This window comes from Halichoeres trimaculatus, unplaced genomic scaffold (assembly GCF_033239565.1).
Source record: "Halichoeres trimaculatus isolate MK-OKI-2021-1 unplaced genomic scaffold, fHalTri1.1 fHalTri1_scaffold_17, whole genome shotgun sequence".
Classification (NCBI taxonomy): domain Eukaryota; kingdom Metazoa; phylum Chordata; class Actinopteri; order Labriformes; family Labridae; genus Halichoeres; species Halichoeres trimaculatus.
The window spans coordinates 23,296,935-23,324,445 of NW_027437195.1; the positions used below are offsets into that span (position 1 = coordinate 23,296,935).

The 27,511-nt window shown below is 39.9% G+C and overlaps 1 protein-coding gene across 1 annotated transcript in view; it reads left to right on the forward strand.

The window, feature by feature from the left end:
- The window catches only part of mta1 (metastasis associated 1), a 56,046-nt gene that overhangs the window by 488 nt on the left and 28,047 nt on the right, over nt 1–27,511 (forward strand). The window contains exons 2-5 of the mRNA XM_074691715.1: nt 43–124; nt 2,473–2,587; nt 16,659–16,726; nt 20,466–20,559. Of these exons, the coding sequence (XP_074547816.1) occupies nt 2,560–2,587; nt 16,659–16,726; nt 20,466–20,559 (190 nt within the window). The 5' untranslated portion in view covers nt 43–124; nt 2,473–2,559. The remainder of the gene's footprint in view (nt 1–42; nt 125–2,472; nt 2,588–16,658; nt 16,727–20,465; nt 20,560–27,511) is intronic.

Below are 27,511 nucleotides of genomic sequence, written 5' to 3' on the forward strand. Positions count from 1 at the left end.
AGACTTACAGAAACAAGCTGTCTCTCTTCTTTTTTCATTAAGAGCCCCAAGACACAACACAGGATCCCTCCATTGCAGCAGAGCTCCAAGATTGAGGCTGCACACTTGAGCAGGAGTGCGTACAGTAAGTACACACGATTGGCTTAAAGCCGTCATGTGACTGCAGACTGTAGTCCCCTGTGCTAGGAAACAGTAATTGAGGCTTCCATATGGTATAGATCAGATGTAGCCCTCACCACAGCATTCCTCCAGCACAGAGGAAACCCACTTATATCCACAATGAAAACTGAGCTAATCAAACAACTACCACCACAAGACTGTAACATTTGTTCTTTGTTTGCTCTGTGTTTTACATGCACCATGCTGTGCAACAGTATTTTATGTGACAAAAGCAGCATAAATACCTTTAAGAGAGAAATTCACTCTGGTTCTGATCAGTAGCGAAATAAAAGCATGCTTTATGACTCAAAACAGCTTTGCATTTGTCCATATTAGTGCAGATCTTACATTTGAAGAAGATAGTTGTAATATTGCATGTTAACCTCAGTGTGATGCTGTCAGAAACTTTGTTTATGTCATTAATCACGTTTATATCATTAATCACAGTGTTGTTTTTATTGCACACTGAGGGTGTAATGTTGTGCAACTCCATTTACTCCATAGTTCTGCTCTGACAAGTATGGCATAATACAGCAGTTAAAGTGAGCTGTAAGATTCAAGTTATCAACTTGGGTACTATACTAGGAAAAATACCATTTCAATCATCAGGTATTTAAAAATCTGCATGTACTGGAGACAAATATATCCCCTCATTAAATTCTGATAGTTCATGAGCAAATGAATGCAGGTTTTGTGGAATGAAACATTAGCATTCACTAAATGAACATATAAAACAACAGAGTTCTACTTTTGCTACCAGGCCAGGTACCTTACATTATCTGTTGGATAATTGAGTAAGGGAAGGAAGGATGGATCTGGCTTTCGTAATTGTTTTTAAATGCATTAATTAAATGTAACTAAGCCTATTACTCTTTGCTGATGGACCCGAGGGGCCCTCCACTGGTAGTTTGTGGTCCTCACTTGACACCACTGAGCTAAGAGATTTGGGAAGCTCTGGTTTAAAGGGAAAGGACAAGGAATTAACATATTACTCATCAGTTCTAAGTGTACAAATACATTGGAAAACATATATTTTATCGTATAACTTATGCTCCTTTCTTGTTGTACTGTGTACGGCATAGTTTCACTGAAACAAGTTTCACTGGCAATGTACTAATGTATGTGTATATATGAAATGAAATTTTTGAGAGTGACAGATTTGATAAATGCTGTAAAGTATAGATAGATTTTTATTAACCTATATAGGTAAAGGCTTTATTGTAACTCTACTTGTTCTATGCCACACACAGACAGTTGTATCTTTTTTTGTTTGTACTTTTGTCAATACCTTATTTGTGGTTTAAAGGGAAAAAAACTGTATACTGCAAAATACTTTGTACATGCTGACCAGACCTATAGATATTTAAAACTACAGTTTATCTGTGATACTGCAATCATTTGATACCTGGAATCAGGAACATTTCTGCATGATATTCGCACCTTTATACATACAGGCATTTCTGTATCATAATAAGCCAGTTTATGAAAGCAAGTCCAAGGTCCACATGAAAGCAGATACTTTTTCATTAAATGTAATGCAAGATAGCACTTGACAGATGATAATACATATAAAAACCGCTCCAATTTACAGCCGTTCTACAAACCCATGATCGAACTGTAAAACTATTAAATACCTGATAGAAGACCTGCATAAGCATACAACTACAATCAATAAACAAAGAGCAGGTAACACAAACAAGCTCCCCACAGAGAGTGCAATCAGCCAAATAGCCAAACATGGCATCATAGCAAGGGTTACCCAATACCAACATATAGTTGAGCAACCACACACCTAAATTCATTTTACAAAATATATGAATTAAGTGCAAGGACACAACAGTGTATTGAAATTTCTAAGTTTTTACTTTTCCCCCTTGTAATGGCAGCTAGTTTGTATTCTCTTTGAAAAGCTTTCTTAAAACCTGCAAGAGGTTGTGTCAAGCAGCCAAAATTTTATAAAACTGCAATTTTTGTTTTCCCAGCCCAATGGGTTCAAAAGAAGCCCAATTGGGCAGCACTATGTGACACTGATTAAGATATCATGAATAGGAGAGCCATTGGATTTTGGTTGGCGAATGACGTCACTCTCTGGCTAAAGCTAGGCCAGTGGTGGGTGGCTTTGTCTAGATATATTTTACATAAACGTACAAGAAAAACTAACGCAGACAACTTCATAACTTAAGCGATTTCAACACTCCGTGCCCTAAAATTCTGCCGCCAAACTTGGAGTCTGTCAGTAGAGTGTACTGTCTCTTTAAGGTTCCTCAGCTAGTCTGTTTCGTATTGATCAATCCACCATTTTCCAACACACAGCGGCGGCAGTGCTAACACAGCTCCGGCAGCACGAGAGAAGAGAGCCACCCCTCTACCTGGAGAGGAAGCCAGGGACCGGGGGCAGTCATGGCAGCGAACATGTACCGGGTTGGAGGTAAGACTTGGGGGCTGACATTTTAAAACCTCGCCGTGATGTTTTTATGGCGGACTCGCTCCGATTCGCCTCTGGTCTTTTATGAATTTACAGAGCGTGGTCCGTCTTTCCTTCCCTTCTATTATTTCCCTAAAGCCAAAGAGCCCTGTGCTTCACAGATGATGATGGTGACTGTGAAGAGGAGGATGGTGATGAAGAGTAGTGGGACCGCTGCTTGATTCCCTCGTCTCTTTGTGTTGGTAGCAACTTACGTTGATTCCAAAACAACTAACTTCAATGTACCGATGCTCCTAAAGTAACATGCATCGTGTTTCCATAGATTGAAGGTACCATTGCGAAGTTATGCGAGAAGTTGTGCGAGGAATTGAACCAATGCACTGCAACTCCTTGATAATGATAACTAACATAATGAGTGACCTCTTTACCTGTATGAAACCCCTTGCTGCCTGCAAGTAGATATTTTAAAAGAGAAAGTGCTGAGGAAGGCACGGATACTGAAAGTTACCTCCAAGTTTCAGGAGCTCATATGGAAAATTGTCGTGAAATCTTTTCCCTTAGTTGACGGTGCATTTGTGTCCTCGTTTAGGCTATTTATTTTATTCATGTAAACAGGCAGGTATCTAATTCCCTTTTAGCAACAATGTAGGTGCCTGATTCCTTTTTGTGTTGTTTATTGACCCAAAGATTGTGAGTCTAAAGAAACTCATGCAAAATATTAAACAAAACCATAGTCAAAGGTAGTTATTTTTAATTATATCATAGAACTTGTTTCCTTGTGTCACAACATATGGAAAGATGGGATGATATACACAAAACTAAGTATGGCATAAGCATTATAAATGCAGAGCACTGACATCTTATCAGGGACTACATAACAGTATTTTTCAAAGTTTTACAAAAAGTGTTGAGACATCTGCATAAAAGTGCGTCATGCTGGGTTATAAGACATTACAGTTGGCAGGTGAAGTCGCTCACTGTTCCCTTTGCATGTATATTAATTCATGTGTCTGATAACTCCTGTGGTCATGTAGTGGAATTGTGTACAGTGTTTTAGCGTTATGCCTACAAGTGCATGTTGAATTGACAAGTAAGAACAGTGGAGGTGATTGATCACATTATGAAATTACATTTACACACACTCACTGTGAGTTTTCCCATGAAACAGTCATGCTTTGACTCTCCTTAGTTTTAAAAATAGCCTGTTGTAGACGTCATAGCCCTCTTATTTGGTCAAATGCAACAAGGCCTACCTGAGTGAGAACAGGATTATGTCCAAAGCACAGCAGCAAGTTAACACTTGATCACCCAGATATTTTTTAATTCATCAGGTCTCTTTGTGTTTCGAACACTGACATGCTCAATCTTTCTAAGCAGGAGTAAAATAGTGAAAATAGTCCAGCACACAGTTTCCTCACCTGTCTGCCAACTGGGGCTGTAAGATTTGCGCTCTTGCCCCAGATCTGTGACACCCTTACACTAACCCCTAACACATTTATCGATCCGTGTTAAAAATCCTACAAAGTACTGCTGTGACTGTTGTGAATGATGCTGATAGAAAGCTACTCTTTTAGAGCAATGTGTCAACGCTCAACGTGTTTTTCTCTGAATGGTGCTGTCCATCTGTCCATTTTGAGTTAATTATTTCATCAGGACCTTATATAAAAGTTTCATGCCCCCTTGCAGCAGAGAATTTCTGTTCCTACTATATTCCTTCTTACTCTCAATAAAGCCATCAAGGATTCCTTTTTCATTTAACCAACAATACCGTTTATTGTTCAGTCTAAGCGGGAAAAAAAGCAAGGTCAAATTGTGTAATAATCTAAACTAATCTGAAATTTCCCTGCTTTAATATTGAACATTTTATAATAACACCACACACCAATTCACAAACATACAATCAAGATTGCTTTGATGGAAAATGAGCTCAACTTAGCCAAAAATAAAGTATCATAATTAGCTGAAGCTTCTCCAGAGACCAATTAAACTCAACATCAGAACAAAGCAGAACCCCTCCAAAGATGGCCACCTCTTTGTGAGACAATGCTGGAGACAATGCTGGATCATCTCAGAAAAGCAATCACTTCCCTCCCCTTGTTGCCACTGAACCGCGGACAAAAGCCGGCTCCTCTGACTCTGATGTCTTTGTTTTTACCGTGCAGGCCACACGACACGCTTCCTGTTCCTGCAATGCTTCTTCCCAGTGCTTTCCCCACATACACAGAGAAGAGTTGGTGACTAAGTGGAAGCTGTACTATGTATATTGTATCTTTAGAGTGGGAAGGGGTGAGAGAAGCTAGACTGGAGTGATTCTGTAAACAGGCTATGGATGTTTCAACATCTGAACATCAGAGCCTCAGTGCTCTGACCAAAAACACTCACATAAGAAATGTTGAGGGGTTTTATTTGAGAGCATTAAAGGAAAGGTTTACAGTTTTTCTGGGATATCAAATACTAGTATTTGATGAGTAACTGAGCAGTCACTGGGAACTATTGAATAATAAATCGAAGAGTCACTGGATACTAATGGACAATTGATCAAATAGTCACTGGGAACTATTTGATGAGTACTCAGATTGTCCATTGGAACTATTCTCTGATTAACTAGGTAGTCACCAGGAACTACTTGGTGATTGATTGAGCAGTCACTGGGAACTATTGGTAGATTAATTGAATAGCCACCAGGAACTTTTCAACGATTAATCTAATAGTCATCAGGTACTATCGGACACTTGATCAAATAGTAATTGGGAACTATTCTTAGATTATTGAAAAGTCACCAGGAACTATTCAGTGATTAATGAAAAGTCACTGGGAACTATCTGGCTGTAAATCAGATAGTCACTGCTCCTACTGCTTCTGCTGCATAGTTGTTTTTGCCTTATTTTATGCTAGTTTGCTTTAGCAAAATCAGATTTGTTTATGATGCTGAAAAAAATCTCCACTGAGACTTTCATTAATCAACAACTTCCGTGTGTTTCTCTGGTTCCAGATCTCACAGTACCACTCCAGTTACACTAGCAACCTGGCATTTGTACTTTCTTCATCTCAAGATTTTATTTGGCAGCTTTCAACAGGACCACAGTCACCTTGTGCCAGTTGCACAGCTAAGCTATCATAAAAATAATATATAATTTTTTTTCCTAAGGTAGGAAAATAGTCACATTAGCCATTTGAGTCCTTATTTATTTGAATAATAAAAAAGCATGATGCAGCTCTAATAGCTTGAAAGGTAATGTATCGATGCAAATACATCTCACTCTTTTTGACTTTCAAATTGAATTGTCATTAACTGTAAAGAAATTATGCATGTACAGCTACAGTTCAAAACATGAACGCTAGAGCAATAGATTGAGCAACTGTGTTGCAAGCCTTAGTAAATTTCTGTTGGTTTTGTGCAGGAGTTAATGGAAAATTCTTTTCTTAAGAAACAGGTGAGATATGAAATGTGATTCAGGGAGTTCAGCATGATGAACAAGTGGGTCTGAAAGTGTCCTTAGTTTAACAAAAAATGATCATGTTCCACAATTGCAGATGTTTTTGTTTCAAAAGTTCCTGTTTCCTCAAAAGTATTCCAAACAAAGCTACAATGGAAGGTCCATTTTGCTGTAAAATCAGTACATTTAATAGCTACACACCTATCGTGACCTGCTTTTGTCTCCCTTTGGGCATCTGACTCATTAAAAGCCAGACTTGTAAACTGGTGACGCTCTCCTTTAAATAAAACCTTACACTCAGGCTGTTGGTGTGTGACAGCTCTTGTACAGAATGTGCTAAATGTGTTGCAGTGTTTGCAAACTTAAAAGGTGACAAACTTTGTTGTCGATGCCCACATTTCTCTTGGCGGGTTCCTGGTGAGGATTTTCTCCGTGCTGCCAGTTATGACTCAGAGTCTGCTCAAAGGTGTTGTAGTGTTTACTAATTTACAAACTTTGACGGTGCCCACACTTTGTTTGGCTGGTGGCTGGTGTTAATTTCCCACGCTGGAAGTGGTCTCGCTCGCAGGCCTGGTGGGTGCGCTCGCAGAGTGAAGTTCTGAGGCTCGATTGCAGCTCCTCCTGCCAAACTCAGAGCGGTCAGTTGGACGGATGCATGACAGCAATTACATCCTTTGCACAAAGTGTCCCCATCACATTTTGTAGAGGCCCGGAAGAACGGCACACAGATCCATCACATTAAACAGAATTTAGCTGCAAGCTGGCTGCTTTGTTGCACCCCAGCTGTTTGGTATTCAGGATCTGGTTGTGTAAACTTCTCTTAAGTAGTTGTTTGAGAGGGAAGTTTTGTGTACAGTTTGCACACAATTGCAGATAAATCACATTTGAATAAGAACAAGCTGCAGTGGTTGCTGCAAGACAAGTGCAAAACAGATGCGTGATGGTTGTTAAGATGGTGAGATAATTCCCCTTTGCTTGGACTAATCTTTCCCAGTGTGGGTTGAACTGGATTATTTCTTCACTTAGCATTCCCATAAGCTCACATAGAAGTACCGGGCCACAGAAAGTCCTACATATAAACTAAGATTGGGACTGACCTTCAGGAAGATGCATGATTATTTTGGCTTTTCCAAAGCATAAGTGAAAAGAAATATGTTTATTTTCTGCCAGAACATGTTCCCTGTCGTGTTGAGAAATAACTTGGCTCTGGAGAGATGGAAAGAACAGGTAGTTTCTAAGGTGCAAGCTTGAGCCTAGGTTAATCACGCCGTTCGGAGTGAAAGTGAGTGATAACAAAGTGTGAAACCGAGGTGTGAGATTGATGAAATTACCTGCCATTACCATAGAAACCTCCATCCATACTTTGACAGGCTGAACCGTAATCTCTTCCACAGTTGCTGCTCACGACGACAGACACACCTCTCAGTGTGAGTGTATGAGTAAGCCCTGGATGGGGTGTGGGGCGTGGGGGTATGTGCGCATGGTCAAACGTGGGCGGATGTTCATATTTCCTGCCTCTCCATCTCTCCCTCACTCTAGCCCAACCCTTTTCATTACTGTCATACACATATATATTTATATATAGTACACAGCATAACCTATAGACTGCATCACTGTATTTCCATCTCTGCTAATGAGGACTCTGTGGTTTAAACCATGCAAACAGGAAACTCCTGAGCAGGTTAAGTTAATATGAGGTGCTGTAATGTTGTACAATGAGATGCAAATGCAACATTTTTAAAAGACAGTTGTAACATGATGACTTAAAATGTGGCATCAAAATGAAGTTCTGAAACTTATATCAACTAGATAAGTACTTCCAAAAAGTTCTGTACTCAAAGCTCAACTCAACAGGCCCTTTATCAGCACCTTTGAGTAACACTTAAATTTATCTCGCGCTATGTGAGTTGGTGATGCTCCCAGTTTGTGTTTATGCCAGCCAGAACTGGGTGCGCTCCCATTAGGCTTTGCTCCTGGCATGGCGTGTATAGTATGGCAGCAAGGGCGGGGAATACAGCTTACACAGAGTCTGTGCCAGGGCAGGTGATCACCGAGTGCTGGCAGATAGCACGGCTAAATCTGTAACAGGTCTGCTCCTGATATGTAAGATATAATACACTCGAGCACTACACAACCTCAGTGTAGCCAAACATTGCCTACTCACAACCTGTCTTCACAGATTGCAGAATTTAACAGTTAAAACAAAGAGTGGTGTTCCCTTGATTTTTGTTTTTTTTCAATGCCTTGAAGAAAAAAGTCTCCTTATTTAAAAATAATGAATAATTGATTTTGATATGTTTTAATAATTAACTCTAAACCCTTATTTTATTACTGGTAACCTTTGTGCCAGGTTTATACTGCACTGCATATAAATCACCAACTCTTTTCTTCAAATTGTTCTTTTCTACTTTCACCTCTTATCAAAAAACAATAGCTCAGATTTGAAAGTCTTCTTCGAATAGGGGACTTTGGACTGTCTTCCTTCCAGGTAACAACATAATAAATAGAAAAGGATGATACTGTCTGTTTTGTGTTCTAAAAACTCAGAAACAATTCAACGTGACCTTTTCTTTGTGACTTTACAGCAGCAACATCATCACTCTTCCACCTGTTGTTAAATGTCTAGGTACAAATTGCACTATTTGCTATAGAGGGCTGATTCATTTAGACACCCTTTTCTTTCTTTGGGACTTTCTGAGGTATACTCTGTGCAGCATCAGTTTTTATCAGCCATACATCCAGCTGGATTCAACCAATTGTTCCTCTCACCACATTCGTTTCTGTATTCCTACTGCACTCAAACAGTCTGACATTCTCAGTAATATGCAATAGAAAAACAAAACTGTACTTTCTTACAAAGCATCTTTATCTAGTTTCAGTTTAAATCATCAAAATTAAAAGTAATCTTAAGATGAGTTACAGTTATGCAAATGGACTCTAAATCCTGGAATTTATTTGACATATTTTTTAACTTGAAAAGGAGGTGTTGTGCTTTTTCTTAGGTTAATACTGTCCCTCTGAAATACCCATCGCAGCTTTACATGACTTAGAACTCAAAGGAATTCATGTGTTCTCACACTGGTGTTTCAGAAAGCCCTCATTTCAGCCTCTGTCTGAAATGCCTTTTTTAAATTGCTGTCTCTTTAAGGCTACCTGCTTCACAAACCCCCTTCCTTCTGATTGGCCAGCCCTCTGTTGGCCTGTTGGGGGCAGAATTTGGTGTTTGAGGCCCCTCCAAGCTGTCACGGACCAGTTTTAGGAGATCCTTACGCAATGACCTCATTATTTCAGCCAGTCCTGTGAAGATCTTGTGACGATCTTGTGGAGATCTTGTGTAGAAAGGCACATGTAATGCATTAGACAGTGCTTCCCAGGCATAGACTGATTGCCCATTTTTATACCTGACTGTCTAAGTATAATACTGCCGGCTGTTTTAACTCTCTTTTATTCCATTCAAGATCACCATCAATCAAAGATGGGAAGATCTCTCGATAGTCTCTGCCCCTCGAATCTGATACCCTGCAGTGCCTACCTCATGCCCTGCAGATAATCAGACTGAGAAATCCTTTAGTATGTCCCTCTCTTATTAATGAACTAATTAAGGTGCAACGTTTCCTGTTAAAAGTGTTCCCTCTTATTCACCTTCTTTTGATTGTAATGTGTAGCTGGTTGCTGCCAGTGTTACTTTACAGTGTTTTAGTTTGGAGTTATGATTAGTGCTATGTCATTAGCAATCTGCTACAAAGGTCACCTGCTGTGACAATGCATTATCGATTTCAAAATGCAGGCTATTATTTGGGGTGCTCATATAAAATGTGCCTCTGATCGCTATTGTTAAATTCTCTGACACAGACAGAAAACAGAAGAAAACAGGGCTTGTTTTGAAAGCAGTACCCACCACGACAAGCTCAATCTTTGGACCCACTGGCTTTCGCTGCCACAGTGCGTGCATCAGAGATTGTTGGTCAACACTCTGTCCATTACAGAAAAGCCAGCGGTTAGTTATAACTTTAAAATCACTTCCTTTTCTCTGCACCGCTTTGTCCACAATCCATTAGAAACTTGAGAAGACAAAGTATGTTTACACCAAAAGGAAATCATCCTAAACCCCTACAAAATATCCTTCACTTTTTGGCACATGACAGAACCTGAAGCAACTTCCTTTCAGCTGTTTTTGGTAGGTCTCAGTTTCACTGTAAGTGTTGTCCTTTCTCTGGCTTACTTCAGCATTATGGGCCCAAACTGATGTTAAATTTTTGCAGATATAAAACTACTTGTCAATAGTACTTTGAAAAAAAGCACCACAAACAGAAACCATAATGCATTTTTTTTTTTACAAACCAGTGTAGCCAGCAGTAAGTGATAACTTTAAATCACCTTTTTCCCTCGTACTGCTTTGTCTGCAAGCCACTGACAACTTGAGTAGACAAAGTCTGGTCTGTTTAAAAGCAAAATGACACTACCCCATCCAAGGCAAGGCAAGTTCTTTTATATAGCACATTTCCGCAAGGCAACTTGAAAGTGCTTCTCAGAGGAAATATATTAAAAAGAAAACATTTACAGTTCAATTAAAAAGCAGATAAAAAATAATAAGATACAACAAAAAAAATTGCAAACAAAAAAATAAAAAATTATCTACCATTTTTTGGTTTATTACATACCCTGGAGTGAGTCCCTTTTTCTGTTTTTGATAGGTCTCAGTTTCACTGTAAGTATAGTCTTTTCTCTGGCATACTTCAGCAGAACAAACCCAAAAAAGGAACTAATTGAAAACAACACTGTATAGTTCTACTTTGACTACAAATTGAAGCTAGAGCACATTTTTAGTTTAGGTCTCAGTTTTGCTGTGAAGAAAGACTTTTCTCTGACTTACTTCAGCAGTATGAACCCATAATGGAACTAATGTTCTTGGGATTTACACATTTTTTAAGTTTGTAGAAAACAAAAAAACCCAATGTAGATTTTAATCAAGCCATTTGATTTTGGCTGCTACTACTTCTGTTTTTATATAAGGTTTGACTTGACTGCCATTGCCCTGCAGTGGGTTGCCAAGGTTCCAGTCTAACTTGCTGCCCCTTTCCTACATGCCTCCTTCTCTACTCCATCCTGGTTTCTCGCTCTGTCCACTTTCTTATGCTCTATGATTGTAGACAAAACTTCTTCCACCTCTGTGTCCATTAATACACCCATAATGTCTCATCTCCCACTAGACTCTGCCCTAAACTGGGTCCAGATGAACCCATATGCCCTCTCAACATCTCTACCAAACTGTGTGAAGCCTTGCTAGTCTGATGTTTCTCTTTCTGTCCGTATATCTCACTCTCCATCAGTTCTCCCATGTTTTCCCTCTCTCATCATTGCCTCTCTCTGGCTGTCTGTCTTTCTCTTTCTGGCCTGGTTTGAATCAGCCCAGCAGACACTCTCTTTTGGGGCTCAGTAACATGCCTTGATTGGCTCGCACAAAATTCAACTGCACTGTGACATCACAGGTGCCAGAGCCCGCCGATTGGCCAACGCTTGCAGTAGGGGATGGAGAGTGGGGGAGGTTATATACGCGGTTATACGCGGATCGAGGTTGGCGGGAGGGCTGATGGGAAATGGAGAGACTGAGTGACGCTGCTCAGTGCCTACAGGCCCCTTCACTCTCTTTCTCTCCCTCTCTGTCTATTGCTCTCATTTTGAGTTCCTCTCCAGCTCGCGCTCTCCCAGGCTTCAGCTCCTCACATAGTGGAAACTCCAACTCTCAGACAACCCACTCTTGACTGTCACTTCACCAGGTTTCTTCCCATATTTGCCTTTTTTTTTGCAAAGGGTGGACACTAAGAGTGATGCTATTTTTGGTGAGTTCAGTTCCCAGAGCCAGGAAAAAGGAAGAAGGCAATCTGTGCCAAGTATCCCACCTTCAGTGCTACTCTGAATGTACTGGAAGAAATGTGCTGCCACTAACCCAAAATGCGTCTTCACTGTTCCACATTCAGACCTGAAGTGAACATTCAACGTGGGCCTGAGCTGCAGTTTGAAGTGGTCATGACGCATTTTGTTTTTTTTGTTAACGGGTCCCATTTAGCGTCATCAGTCCTTCCTGTGGTTTGTTACAGGAGCGGTCCTTATTCTGGAGCGAAACATAAGTTTTCAATCAAGATTCTTTAAAAGAAAAAAAGCCTATCTTGCAAGACTAACCAACATCGTTGAACACTTGAGTTACTAAGAAAATTTGAGGCATCTGGAGGCGTCTTTTTGTGACATATGCCCAACTTCTCATCAACAAAGCTGTCACTCGCTTTCTCGCGATACATTTAACGACTGACTGACAAATTACTTTAACTCCTGCCAAGACTCATCTGTGGTTCTTCACTGTCAGGATCAACCAATCAATCAATCAATCAGTCAGTCTTTATTTGTGTAGCGCCAAATCATAACAAACGTTATATCAAGACATTTTCCAAAAACATTAACATTAACTGGTCTAGATCCATTAATGTCAATAAAATTTTATTAACAGAAAGCCAACATCAAGACATGATAAGGAGTCATCTCATCTTAACCCACCTCGAGTACAGGACTTTGCAGCATTTAACAAGTGACAATGGCAGGGAAAAACTTAACGGGCAGAAACCTTGGACAGAACCAGACTCATGTTTGACAGACATCTGCCTCAACTGTGTTGGGATAAGGACGTCAAGCAGGAAAGTCTTTTCACTTTTTGGATCAGTGAAGCCATAGCCTAGTTCGTCAGCCACGCGTCAAAGCTGGTTTCCTCTAACCCACACTAACTTCCAGCCTTCAGCCTCCCCTGTATTTCAGAACAACTCAGACATCAAGTCTTCATTTTCTGTCTCAGCGCCGCTCGATTTCAAGTCGGCCTGTTTGATATTCAGCAGCAGGACAAGGAAGTCAGTGTGGCAGCGCAGTCTAGTAACAAGCTGTTACAGGGGGAAGAGTAGACGGGCATGATGTGACGATCCCTCTCTGTCTCACAGCGATGTTGAGTAATGAGGAGAAGCTGTTATTGAAATTACACTGCACATGCTTACTGAACTGCTGCTGCTGCTGCCTCGCTGAACCCAGGAGAGGAAGTGATGAGTTGTTATATCGTTATGTTCAACACATACAAAATATTGGGATTATTTAAAGAAATCTTCCTTGTGCTGCTTACTGTCAGCTTTTGGTTTATGTACTTGGGGATAACTGACACAAACTCCGTTCTACAGGAAAGTTTCAAAGAGGGGGACGCCAAGAGCTACCAAGCATGACAAACAAAAACACGTCAAGTGTTTTCACTCTCAATTTGCTCATTCTCTCATTTAAACTGATATTTCTAGTTAATATGTGATTTTTATTACTGTCATAGCTGTTGGAGCTCTTTTTTCCTCTGATCTATTGTCCAGATATTTAAGTGATGTGAAAAAAGTAAAGTATACAAGTCCATGTGTAGACCCACTTGGCACCAAGATAAGACAGAGAGTTGGATTAACAAGTCAAAAGTTCGATTTAAGAAGTAAACATGGAGTAACGTAAGTTTGTCAAGCATTTTTTTCGTCTGGTGTCCTAAAATTGGGGCAAAACACACAAGGTTGAAAGCTGAAATGGATAGAAACTCAAGAATCTCAGACCATTGAAGTCCTTTTTTTTAGCTTGACTAAAAGAAATGATTTATTTTCTTAGCTTGTTCTTCAAGATTTTTGGTTTAATGTTGTCTGTAACTTTTTTTTTTTCGTGTTTAATATTTTTCTAACTATATACTAGAAGAGTAAATTGGCATTCTTTTCTTTTAGTCTGGTACTGGCATCAGATTCAATTATGATGCTGAAAATGTTTTCAAAGTCAATTTTTGGGCTTTTTTGCCTTTATTTAGAGAGTACAGGACAGGGAATAGAGCAGGAAACAGGACAAGAGTGGGAAGTGACATGCAGGAAAGAGGCAAAATGTTGGGCCCTAACCCGGGCCAACCTCAAGGGATAATCGATGTAAACTGCAAGGACACACCAACATCCCATGGTGATGACATTTTGTTGGTTTATTTATAAAACCAGGTGTAGAATCTTTAAAATGGAATGAAACAATGGTGTTAATGGTGAATTAAACTTGCAAAATTATGACTTTGCAAAGGCACCCTGAAAGCTTCTTCATAGAGACACAACTTTATTTCAACTTTATTTCCAGAAAATAGGATAGTGCTGATGTTGGGATGAGGGATGAGAAAATCTCTCAAATATTCTGTTTGATAGTCAGTGCTGACTGTTCATTGATTATTAGAACAGCTTGACATGCATTCATAAGGTAACCATTAGCCAGGATAACACCTCAACAGAGCAGCAACACACCGTTACCGGTGGCAGGATTAGCTTTTTAGGCTGTTTTAATGATGGTGGACATTGTGCTTGAACTTGTGAAGAGAACAGGTATTTAGGGATTGAATGAATCCTTTAGGAAAGTGTGATGATATCAAGATAAGTTGCAAATCCAAATTTAGGAGACACAACATTTTTCATTTTTAATGCTGTTTATGCAGAGGGGGCATGCCTAGTTTCAGTTTGTTGGATAGGGATTTCCCAGAAAGTTCCCAGGACACGAGGCTTAGCACCTGACTTGTGGTGTGTTTATTTAAGCGGTCATATTTTGGACATTTTCATGTGGCTATTGCTACAACCAAATAGACCTTTTTCAACAGTATGATATGACTACTGGTCCTGTTGTGTTGTGATTGGATGGGCGTAAATGTCATAGAGATAAAGATCTATCTAATGACTATGCAAGTTGTAAGCAGGTTAAATATGATATACAAATTGATATAATCCAAGTTTATACTCTGGTTTTCCAAGGGGGAAAGTTTGCATGTAACCTGATTTTTAGCTTATACTTTATAGAAGTTCCATCCAGAACTTTTTGACGCTGCAGAAGTTTCTCTCCAGGAATGAAATTCACAGTACTGCTTCTATTTTGCTGTCATCACAGAAATTATCACGTTATCACTTTACTATGAAAGGTTTTTAGGTATGTCAAGGCAAAAAACATTGTCTAGCAGTTATATCACATTACAACCAGAAGCTTATTAAAACAACCAAAATTGTACATTTTTTAAAATTTAGTCACATTACCTACTCAGTTTCTGGTATTATTGAATCATTACTTGGTAATTTGACAATCCCAACTCGTCCTTTTTGGGATGACGTATTACTTCAGCAGTATATTGACTAAAATGATACTTTGGTTTACAGATAATGCAGTTCACACAACACATTTTCCCCTTGATTAGACTCAATGAATCATTTTGTTCAGGATTTCTGAATGGCTGTGTGTGGTATTTAATTTATTGTGTGGTACAGATCAGGAATTGTTTCATCTTGTGATCCACCCCTTGAAGTCTCCATCAGTACCAAACAATTCTGTTGAGGACTTACAGTCCTCTGTGGTGAAATGTGCTGCAGACTGTCCTGTGAGTAATCTTAAATAATGAGTAGCGTCACTGCTGGAGGACAAACTGTGTGATCGTAAAATCCCACTGCTATTCTGGCATCACATTCTCTTCAGAAAGATGTCAAACTGCTCCATAGAGGAGAATATTTAAGCTGGGACTTGGATATTCAGGACAGGTCTTTATTGACTCATAACACTAGCTATTTAACAAGAATCAGTCATTTTTTTAGGCTTTCATTTTATGTTTTTCTTAAGCTTTGCAGTCAAGCTTTTGTTTAAGTATAAATCTCCCTTCTCTTTAGCTGTCTCTTCCAGAAAAGGTCTTCTTCCAACAGTGTTTGCAGGTAGATTTCGCCTTGAAGTCTGGCAGTCAAAGTAGCACAGGATAGATTTGGATGTCAGTGCACATCCGTGGTGTGCGAGAATGATGAGTGCATGCCTAAACCAGTTAGTGTTGGACACAGGAGGAACAGGAAGTAAGTGTGTATTGAGGTTATGCTGGTGGAATTTCAGTCGATCTCTGGCCCGCTCGGTCAAGAATACAGGGGACCCTAGGGGTGAGTGCGTGGGGGGAGGGGTGGCGGGAGGTTCAGGGTGATGGGAGGATAGCTCCAGCTCCAGGCAGCCGTCCAAGTGTGGGGTATAATCTGACAGCACTCAGCCAAGACACATGCAGGGCTAAGACCAGGCACCCTACCAAGACTAGGGCCTGCGGGGACATCCTGGTGAGAGCTAAACCTCCAATGGGCCTGGAGCGGTGCCAGGAGCCACACACACACACACATTTGAAAAACATAGTAAGGTCACACATGCGTGGTAAAGCTTCTCATATGCACCCACTCAGATGCATGCAAACAACAACACACATGGAGAGGGATGAACGGGCTATAAGACAAAGGGAGCACGAGGAAACACAAGGCTGCAGTCTCAATGGGAGCTTCAGAGGGCCTGTGTGTGTGTGTTATTGAGTGTGTGTGTATTGGTGCATTAATGTCTCATGCAGTCAGACCATCCAACCACACCTCATCATCTTCTGTAAACCTTACCTGGCGGACATCCATTTGATGTGTGTTTTCTGGCAGGCTAATTAACCCTCTGGTATGACATACAACAGGAAGTCACCGTGAACGTTTGGGAAACCTCACAAACAACCATTGACTGAAAATTTTCTCTCTTTTGTGCTCTCTTTCTCTCCCTCCTCTTTGCTGTTGCCTCTGCAGATTATGTTTATTTCGAGAACTCGTCCAGTAACCCACTGCTGATCAGGAGGATAGAAGAGTTGAACAAGGTGAGCGTGTGTGTGAGATTGAATGAGTGCACTTGAATGCAGCACAGACACTTCTGTGGAATAAAAGACGACACTGTTGCTCTTTTGGATTTTTGTTAAGCAGACTATTTTAGGTTCTTTTAAGGGGCACACCCTGCTTGTTTTAATACAAGACCCATTTTCAAAGGGAGATAAAATGTTGAACAGTGCAATTACTTTCCTCCAGTTTTGGTGATCTTTTTAAAAACATTATTTAGTTCATTAAAATACAACTGTAAATATGATAGGAATTTGACTTTTTTTTGTTAAAACTTTTTTTTTTGCTTATATATTTTATTACATTTGAATTTCAGTGTACTTTACTAATTTGGGCATTGAGAAAAATCAAATTCAGATATTTGGAGAAAATAGCATCAAAACCCAAACTATTTAATTTAAGTAACAAGAAATGATGCTTATGGGTTTTTCAAAATAAATTATCACTACATATTCAGGATACTTGCTGAAATGAGGAGGTCATTGCATGAGAATCTTCTGTCTCTGGTTCATGATACACTGGAGGGGCAGGCCTCAAACACCAAGGTCTGCCTGTAGCTCTGCATGCAAGAGGCCTCCAGAAGGCTGGCCAATCAGAGTGGAGGGGTTTTTAGGGTCAGGGAGCCTTAAAGAGACAGCTTCTAAAACAAAGGGTTTCAGACAAAGGCTGAAATAAGAGTTTTTTAGAAATCACCAGAAAGAAAAAATATGATTTTTTGAGCTGTAAGTCACATAAAGTTTCTGCTGAAGTACCACAGGGACAGTACAGACTTAAAAAAAAGAACAATACCTCCTCTTTAAGCTTCCATAGAAATTACAAATTGAAAATGAATTTTGAGACACTATTTATTTTCTATTGCCATAACACTGATAAAAATAACATTAACTGATAAAACATTTTCAATCTTTAACTCCTGTGGAAAAGTGGAAAGTGAAATGTAACAAGTTGCCGTAAATATATTTATTTGGTCCTGAAGCAGTCAAGTCAGACAGTGATATCTCACAGTTATGATGGACGGTTCCTCCAGATGATGACAGGAGAACCTCTGCCTGCCATCACTCACACTGTTCTGTAAAAGCAACAGTTTAAGAGGCCCGTCTCAGTAGACTGGTTACAGGTGCCCGCTGTCTGTCCCCTGTCCCAGGCCTGTACTGGATAATATGGAGGCTGTTTAATGTGATTGACACAGAGTGCAGAGTGAGCCCTCTGTTCTGCCTGTCACTGTCAGTCTCTCCGCTCCTCAGGGATCTGTGGGGTTTCTCCTTCGTACAGTTTGAGATGAACAGTGGAGGGGAAATCTGGAGCTGCTCTAAACTACTGATAAAACAGGAAAGCTTTGTGAAAATGATTGAAAATCACTGTTTTTTTTACATCAAAATACTGAACATTAAAGAACAGATCAATGTTTTTCACCCAATGCCGCGTATATGAGCGCAAATATGAGAGATTATAAGACTTTTTTTAACCCATTTAGAAAGAATGCAACATTAACATGTATATACCTTTAAGGTCCAATCCCTTTTTAGACCGGATGCGACATGTGGGTAATTTCAGACGATGTCATCGATACAAAAAGAAACAAAAAGGAAACACCAACTTTCAGCTCCCTCCACATGAATTAAAATTTCCCAAAACATTCATTTCATTTCCCTCCACATGTATTTCAGCAAATGCATCTGGTCTTAAGGTTAGAAAGGCAACATGTAGCATCCGGTCTAAGGTTAAGTAACATCGAAAGTTAAATTTAGTAGCACTGCAAGTAAGTATTCTAACACGGTTCACATTTTCTGGCTCCTGCGAGCTGTACCTGCTGAATAAACAGACTCACATTAATAGTGAAACGAAGGGGCGCCAGAACTGTCTCAAACCAGAAGTTCCTCACAGGAGCTTTAACCTAAAGAAAATAGTAAACAAAGCACATCATTGTTTCTTGAAACATGTGGCAATGCTTACAGGTTTCTTGATAAGTGTAACCATGACTCAAAGACTCATGATACTCAGTTTGAGAAAAATCACTTGGTGACCTAAGTTGATCATGGAACAATTTCCTTCTCACTCAGTGTTTACCAGGCAAGTCTTGAGGGAGAACACTCCTGCTGGGCTGCTTTGCTGTCACATGCTCGAACAACACCTAGATGCTCCCATGTGATCGAACTAGAAATGCCCCTTTTTCATTCTCACTCACACCCTCATGTCGACCTCCTGCCCTTAGCTGGTCCTCTCTCCCCCTCTGCTGTTAGGCCCTGCTTTGATTGTGCTTCTCAACATGTTGAAAGTTTCAGCATGATTTCCCGAAAAAGATGAAAAGAAGCATTCTGCTGGTGTGAGCAGAATGTGAAAGAATTACCATCCAAGTTTTGCATTTATATACTTAACGCAAAATCAAAGAAGCTTTATTTGTGCTATCCATCCAGCATTTGTAGAGAAGATACAGACATGTACACTGCAAAAATCTAAGGAACTGTTTGTGTCGCATTTCTGATAAAAACGTTATGTTAGACTTGATATGAGTCAAGTCCTGAGTAATGTCTCATTTCAAGACATTATTAGACAAAAAATGACCTTAATCACTTAAAGTGAGTAAAAAAATAGTGCCAATGAGGAACAAAAATAGCTTGTTAGGTTTTTTTGAAATAAGAATAATGTCTATATACTCAAACAATTCAGATGTCATTTTCGTCCCGTAATATCTTGAAATAAGATGTTTTTCTGGCCTTCTCAGGTGAATATGGTTCATATCAAGTCTGATAAGATTTTTTTTTTCTATAAATAAAACAAAAACTTGCTTATGCCTTCAGTTTTTGAAGTGTATGCAGCGAATTATACTAAGGCAAGTACTGCACATGGGGTTGAATTAAAAAACACATCACCTAATTATGCCTTCAGGTTATCTGCAGCTGTATCTGCATTTACATATAAGCTTCCACAAATTGGCTGCTGTTCAACAAAAAGAGACAATCTGTGACACATTTTTTTTTTTTAAATTTTCTTTTGACCCCTCCTCCCCCATATATGAAGAAAATAATGATAGAAAATGTTATTTAAAAGAATAATATGTAAGATAATATTTTTACTTCCTTTTTCAAACATGTAAATAGAATTTTAAAGTGTTTCTTTCCCAGGAGAATTAAGAGTCTGAATGTAAAGAAATCCGCTGAATGTGTTTTCCTCTTCATCTGTCTTCCTCTCACTTTACATCCCACTAATAGGATTCATGAGAGAGTTCCCAATCCGATATTTTCCGCCTATAATAAGATAGAAATGAGATTGTCAATGATGTGTAACACTCTGCAGAATCACAGTTTATCAATATTGCAGGTTAACTCTATTATTCCCTCTTCCTTTATGTGTGGAGAGTGACAAACGGCTGCTAATCAATTTCTAAATGAGCCTCATTGCTTTGAAGACCTAAGGTGATATTTTTTTCATCAGGTAGAAATAGATAGAACATTGTCATGCAGCTCTTGATTTAAAAACAGCGTCACTATGAACAAACCTGTGTAGTTTTTCTGACAAACACAGCATTGAAAAATCCACCCTGTGATAGCTGCAGCCCTGTTTTGATTTTGTAGAATTGTCGTAATCTCACACTGTTTTCAGCCCTAGTTAAGAACTATCATCTACGGGGGTTTTTTCATCTGTGTGTGTGTGTGTGTGTGTGTAGGTGCTCGGTGTGTGGCACCACTTGTTGCCTTGGTAACGCCGATTGTCTCTGGTTTGCAGACAGCCAATGGGAACGTGGAGGCCAAAGTGGTGTGTTTTTACCGGCGCAGGGACATCTCCAGCACACTCATCGCCCTGGCAGACAAACATGCAAGTGAGTGACCGACCACATCCCAGCGAACATTAAAAACCCACATAAGACAACCAGGACTTAATACGGCTCCTTTTGGCTGAGCCTCTGCAGTTATTTTCCACTCCAAAGTTGTACTGCTTCACATCCAATCAAAGTAGATTTCCCAGAACTGGAAAACACAGCTCTGTTTGTTATCGTCCTTGATTGTAAGGCTTGTTTGCACACTGGGGATGAAACAAAATTGAATTCAGTTTTTGCACTGTCGCTGAGACGAAAAGAAACAGTCCAGACTGCAGCCCCTCCTCTGACGGGCCTGGTTGTAGACAGCTTTCGATCTGTGGAGTGTATCAATGTGACAACACCTGGGTCTGTTTGTGTCGATGCATATGTGCCTTTTCTGTTATAGCGTGGGTGTGCGGCGTGTACGTGCATGTGGCGCTTCTCTCCTGAGCTCATTCTGCAGTGTCTGGAACAGCTGGTCGGCTTGTGAATGGGCTTTTTCTGAGGCAGCATGGCGCGACCTGCTAATGTTTTGGGTGGAGAGAAAAAAGGGTTCAGGCAATGATTTGTAACAATGATGGGGGAAAAGGAAAGATACAGAGAAAACGAAGGAGGAGGATACACAGATGAAAGGTAAGCTTAGGATTGTTAGTGGTAAAGGAAGTCACAGGTGCAACACTTAAAAGGCCGGAGACGTACATGCTGAGGTCACCTCCACAATGGTCAGCTGGAAACGATGCCTTCAGGGGGCTGCGACTGAGCCTGAATTTAAAGAGCAAAGGAGCACAGAGTGACAGACGATTTTTCAGACTTGAGGATATGGGAGTTTTTTTCCCCTTGTGTTACATAATATCATTTCTATACTCTTTACATATTCCTCACAATCTGTATCTGAAATCTGGCTTCATAATTTGACAGTGCAAGGATTGTTTTTAGTTTAATCTTTGCTTAATGAATCTTTCAGGTGAACACCCCCACCCCACCCCACCCCCACTCCTGCCTTTAGCCCTGTTTCTACTAGGGCTGGACATTAATCGGATTTTAACCGTGATTTCAATTTTGCCATCTGACAATCATAAAAACAATATAATCGAAGAAAAACAATTAATATGCCACACAGTGTAGATGTATGCAAGTTCCTGTGCTTCATAGCTCTTCTGTGTTCCATGTGCAGCCACAGCGAGTGTGTGTGACTAAGGTTTAACTCTGATTGACAGCTGCCGTTCTCGTGTATTTTTTCGGGGATTGTAAAATATGTCAGGAGGTAGAGTCAAGAAGTGATTGGACTCTCGAAAGAAAAAAAATATTATTATTTTTAGGATTTTTGCCGTTACCGATACCGATACTGATACCGATAATCACAAGTTTGTTTGTATTTTTCACTGTAAAGAAAGCTAAGTCTATCCTGTACTGGAATTTATATGTTACTCTTATTGTGACGGTCTTATTTGTTTAAGAAACACACATAAAACAAGACAAAAAACATTTGATTTTACCATAAATAAGAAATATATTATTTTTTCAAACTCAAGACATTCAGTATTGAAATACAGAAAAATCATTTCTTTAGATCACATGAACTTTAAATGTACAATGCATTTTTAAACATAACCAAGTTGCATTTGATAATTTAAGAGCTTCTGTAACAACCTGGTGACAGACACAGAGCTCTGCAGTGCAAATAAATGAAGTGCTGCATTTTATTTAAGGAGCTTATTTTTCAGATGGAAAATAATAATAATCCTAACTGAATAGCACCTTATCGGCTGTGCCTATTGGCAGAAATTTTCATATCTGCCGATACCGATAAACGTGTTTTTAAGCTTTTATCTGCAGATACCGATATTGTGACCATAATATCGTGCATCCCTAATTATTTTTGTCACCCAGCTCCACTCAGATTCTCCCAGAATCCCTCACAGTCTCTACTGTGCAGACTCTGACTGCATTGCTGCCAATGGCTGCGCCTGTGACGGGGGTATTTTGGCTTCAAAACCGTACAATGATGAATGGCGGGGCCACGCTGTCCACTCTATATACAGTCTATGGTAGAAACGCCTTAAAATGCGTGCCATGCCGAGATGAACCGAAGTGAACCGCTTGGTGGAAACTGGGCTTTTTTATTCACCAAATCCACCTATCTTTTGATGATTTGTTATGCAGTTAGATTCTACTCTAGTAGAGTGCATTTTTAGTTGATTATACATTTTCACCCTTTTTGATTAGAATCAGTTGCATTAAAAAATAACTCCGGAGCAATTCTGGCTTCTGGTATCACCTCGATACTTGACGTGTAGTGGCCATAGACTGTATATGGCAGAGCCAGAGGTAGTCCGAGTATGGGCATCTGTGGTCACCATGACCATGTCTATGAAAATAAAAATGATTTTGTTGTTTTATATAATGTATGTGTATATTTATTGATTCAGTCATCTTCCAAAATTCATGGAAATTGAAAAATGTTGCTTATTGTGTGAAATGTTTGATTGAAAAGAGCTAATTATGATTAACTCTAGCGCCCAGTGTAGCACTGGCGCGATAATTTTCATGTTACGTTTCAGTCGTCGGTAGTGTTGAAACTAGATAAGAAACGGATTATTCTTTTCGCGTTTAAAATCAGGGGAGTTACACTACCATATTTCTTTTTCAGCATGTTGCACAGCATTGTTTCCTTCCACTGTGTTTGTAAAAATCCACTTTAAAGAATAACTCACACAAAGTGTTCACATTGCTTCCTGCGTTGGATACACATTTTCACGTTTTTTTTTTACATTTACACTTATTGAGCATACCACCATAAAATTTCTGTATTTAGAAAAGTATGTGTAAATTTTCTTTTTTAATGGTTTATTGCACTTTTTAGCCCTTTATTTAGTTTGACTGGGCATTTAATTTAATTTTAAAGTTTGGGATACACAGGTTGTATTGATATAGCAAAAGTTTTATGCAACAAAACAACACAACAGCATGTGAAAACGTTAAAATATGCTCTGGCAAACTTAATATGGTAGATCATAAAGGGTTAATTAATTACAAAACCTCTAATTACATTTTTTTTCCACCACTTCAGTATACACAATAAGTCATATCCAACATATGATGGGAGATATTGACATCATGTCTATGTAGAAAAAATGTGACATTTGAAATACAAACATGTGCCTTCAGAGTTAAAGTACGTAATTGGTAAATTTTTCTTAAAAATGCTTCCTGACGCTGAATTCTGTACCGTTGAAAAGCTGTTCCCTTTGCTCCTGAATGCTGCAGCATCTGTAGGAGGCATTCAAACAGCTTATTCTGCTGTTGCTATTGGCTCATGTCTTGAGCTTCTGGTATCCCCAGGTGCTGCCAATCAGGTGCCTAATTAACACTTGATTGGCAGCACCTGTGAGCAGGAGCCCTGCAACTACACATTAAGTACACATCTGGACTCAGATGACAGGCTTTGGTCAGGGGTATGTGGGCTCTGAATGCACTTTTTGTGTGTATGTGTTGCTGTCCTGTCCCACATTCGCAGAAATTCTCCCCCCCTTAAATACACAAATTATCAATAACCTTTAAAGCAAACAAATTAACCAGTGTTTAATCATTATAATGATGTTTGGTGATTGTTGGCGCATTTCGATTCAGGCACGCCAGCTGTGCTGTCACACCAACAGCAGAAACTCTTCATCCTGTCGTCTACGGCAGCAGAACTAACCACTAGACTTTGACTGGGTGTGGCATGCTGAATGTTGGCTCAGGGGGTGTGAAGTGTGTAAGTGTGTGTGTGTGTGTGTGTGTGTGTGTGTGTGTGTGTGTGTGTGTGTGTGTGTGTGTGTGTGTGTGTGTGTGTGTGTGTGTGTGTGTGTGTGTGTGTGTGAGAGAGAGAGAGAGAGAGACCTATTTGAATAGTGCAGATGTGTATGCATCAGCTTATGTCCATGTAAATGTTTGTGTGTGTGAGTGTGAGGCCTGGGGGTGTTTTTGGGGGGATTGTTTGTTCTGTTGGACCACACAGCATCAGTTTGTCACTGTGTGTGTCTCTCTCAGAGAGTCTTTGATTATTTTTGAGCATGCATATGCTGCCATTATGTTTTTTCATCATGTCTTAGAAAAAAAACACTTATGTGTGACTTCTAATAGAAAAACAAATAAAGAAAGTAAACTGACAGTGAAGAATTCATATAAAATCGCCTCCTTTTTTCCTTTGTCAGCAGACAGGCATTGATATGCAACTGTGATCTTTAATTCGAAACAGTTTTTGATTAAACACATGCAGAACAGTTAAAGGATAGCGCACAGTAAACCTTGTATGGCCTGTCCCTGTGCAGGCCTTTGGTTTTAGCTGATCTCTGCCAGCTGCAGTTTGGGTAAGGGGCTCCAGACATTTGCAATATGTAAAAAATGCATGCCAGGGACGGGCTCTGTGCTGCATGGGTGTGGGCTGTATCCTGTGTGCTGCTGCAGCCTCACTGCATATGCCTCTCTCCCTGCATATGTGTGCGGGGTTTGTTTTTCTACACTACGTCTTCTCGTATGATGGACTTGACTTTTTACCTCTGGGTCTTGTCACAAGAGTTGCTGCAGGGGTGTCTTTAACTCGGTTTTCTTATGGATCAGTGGAGAATGGCAGGCGTGTGCGTGTGTGTGTGTGTGTGTGTGTTTGTGTGTGTGTGTGTGTGTGTGTGTGTGTGTGTGTGTGTGTGTATGTGTGAGCTCTTGTGTCTTAAAGTGCGTCGGCTGTGAGTCATTGATCAAATATTTTGCTTGCAGAGATTCTGAGCACTCCCTCAATGGGGCCTCAAACTCCGGCATAAGCCCCTCCCCAGTGAGCCAAGCAGCCCCCTGAGTGGTCAGCTTCTGTGGCGGACTTGGCATCCTACCTCTCGGCCCCTCCCTTCAGACGTTTGATTTGCCATGACTCAAACCTTTTTCTATTTTTGAGCTCCAGGCTCACATAAACAATGGACAGAAACGTTGCCAGTGAACTGGGGCACCGAAGTAAAACCAGTACTAATGGAGTCAGACTGGTTGTGATTACTGTGTGAAGTGTATTGTAGCATCAAGTCTTGGCTCCAAAGTAGAGCATTAACCTCAGGATTCTGACTTTTGGCTGCAGTTCTCTGCAGGATGGTCCCTTTTTTAAACCAAACCCCTCAACAAGTCAGCAGTGGTGCCATGTTGTACCACTTGAGCTCTAAATTTGATAGAGAGGATGAATTTCTCATTTGCATAGCTGCCTGCAGAACTTCAAGAGCTGTAGCCTTATCAGTAGCATGGGAGGGCAGCATCCTTCCCCACACACTTGTGTTGTGTCACACTCGTGCAGGTGCGCTATGAGATACCATGTTGTTGTCAACAATTAGAGTAGAGCTTATTGATCCCTGATGCTTTATGTGTAATTACTTGTAATTTATGTCAAGTAGAGACAGAGACAGAAGGCTAATCATGCAAAAGTAGCTTTTATGTGCAAAAGTTTTGTTTGCGAACAATAGAAACTAAGGTTGAAAATACCTTGTTATGTTGCATCAGAGTAAAAATATGAGTTTGGGGATGCTGAAGGGCAAACATTTGTATCTTCTTTATGCCAGTTATTTTATTACCTCTGCCAAGTGGGTTATGTTTTTTGGAGAGTTTGTTTGTTTGTGAACAACATAACTCAAAAATTAACGAACAGATCTTGATGAAATGTTCAGGAAATGTTTAAAATGGGTTAAGGAAGAAGTGATTACATTTTGGAGGTGATCAGTATCCAGGATTTTTTTAAAGGATTCTTAATCATTGTGAGATAGGGCCGTTTTCACCGTATTTGTATACAACCTCACAATAAGTGGTCAGATTGCTTTGAAAACCAATACAAGACAAGTTCACCATAATTTCTGACAGATGTTAAAGTATGATCCAAACCCTGACGATATTCTGGATACTAAGATATGGAATTTGAAATATGAACTGGGTCATCATAATTTTCAACACTGTCAGGTGACAAATTATCGTACAAACCTGCAACTAACACCAAATTGTAGCAGACAGTCTGCTGAAAGGGAGTATAACATTTAAGTAGGACTAAGGTGTTGCGTGACAATCACAATATGCTTGGTGGAGGCCTGTGCTCTCTGATTGCTTTTCTAGTTATTTCTGAAAATGTTTGTTTAAAGTAAGGTGTCTTGAGTAAAAAAGACTTAAAGAGGGGTATCCGGCTTTGTCTTCCATCTGATTGGCCAGCCTTCTAGAGGCCTGTTGGGGGCAGAGCTATGGGCATGCCCTCCCTTCCTCCAGCCATGTCATGACCCAGTTTGGAGATGGTTATATGATGAAATCATCATCTTGTGAAGATCTTGTGCTTTTTTAGAACCAAGCTTTTGAACAGTTTAAAGACAAAATTAGAGATTTCAACAACATATGAATATGTAATGGTTTGAAAATATGCACACCTTTTGAATGAGCATCAGCACGGTTACTTTATATCCATGTTTAAAGTACTGAAAATTGTACCCCCTCTTTAATTTGTTGCTCAATATACTTAAACTATGTAAGCTTTGTTTTAATTTCACCATCTCACTTAGTCAGACTGTTGAACTGAGGCTGCCTGAGGCTCTTCCACTGCACACTCTTAGTTGTATACCTACTCAAAATCCTTAAAGTTCAGATTTTTTTATTGAAATGAATGTATTTTTTCTGAATGGTGAAAAATCCAAGAGGAGACGCTTATTTGTTTGAATGTGCACGTGATGGTGTAGTATCCTCTTCTTCTCCTCAAAAATAACCAAATCATTGACTAAAAACTGGCAAAACACTGTCAGTGAAAAGTAGCAGCTCAGCCTGCAGCCCCTCTCGACATCCTTTTGACCTCGTTTATTTTTGGAGTGGAGGAGACCTCTGCAGGTAATTTGGCTCATGGTAGAAAGCCTGTGAACCCCTTGACCCTAAAGGAGTCCTAATCCAAAACCAAACTGTGTTCCTGGAAACAAGCTGAGCTGATGTTAGAGGC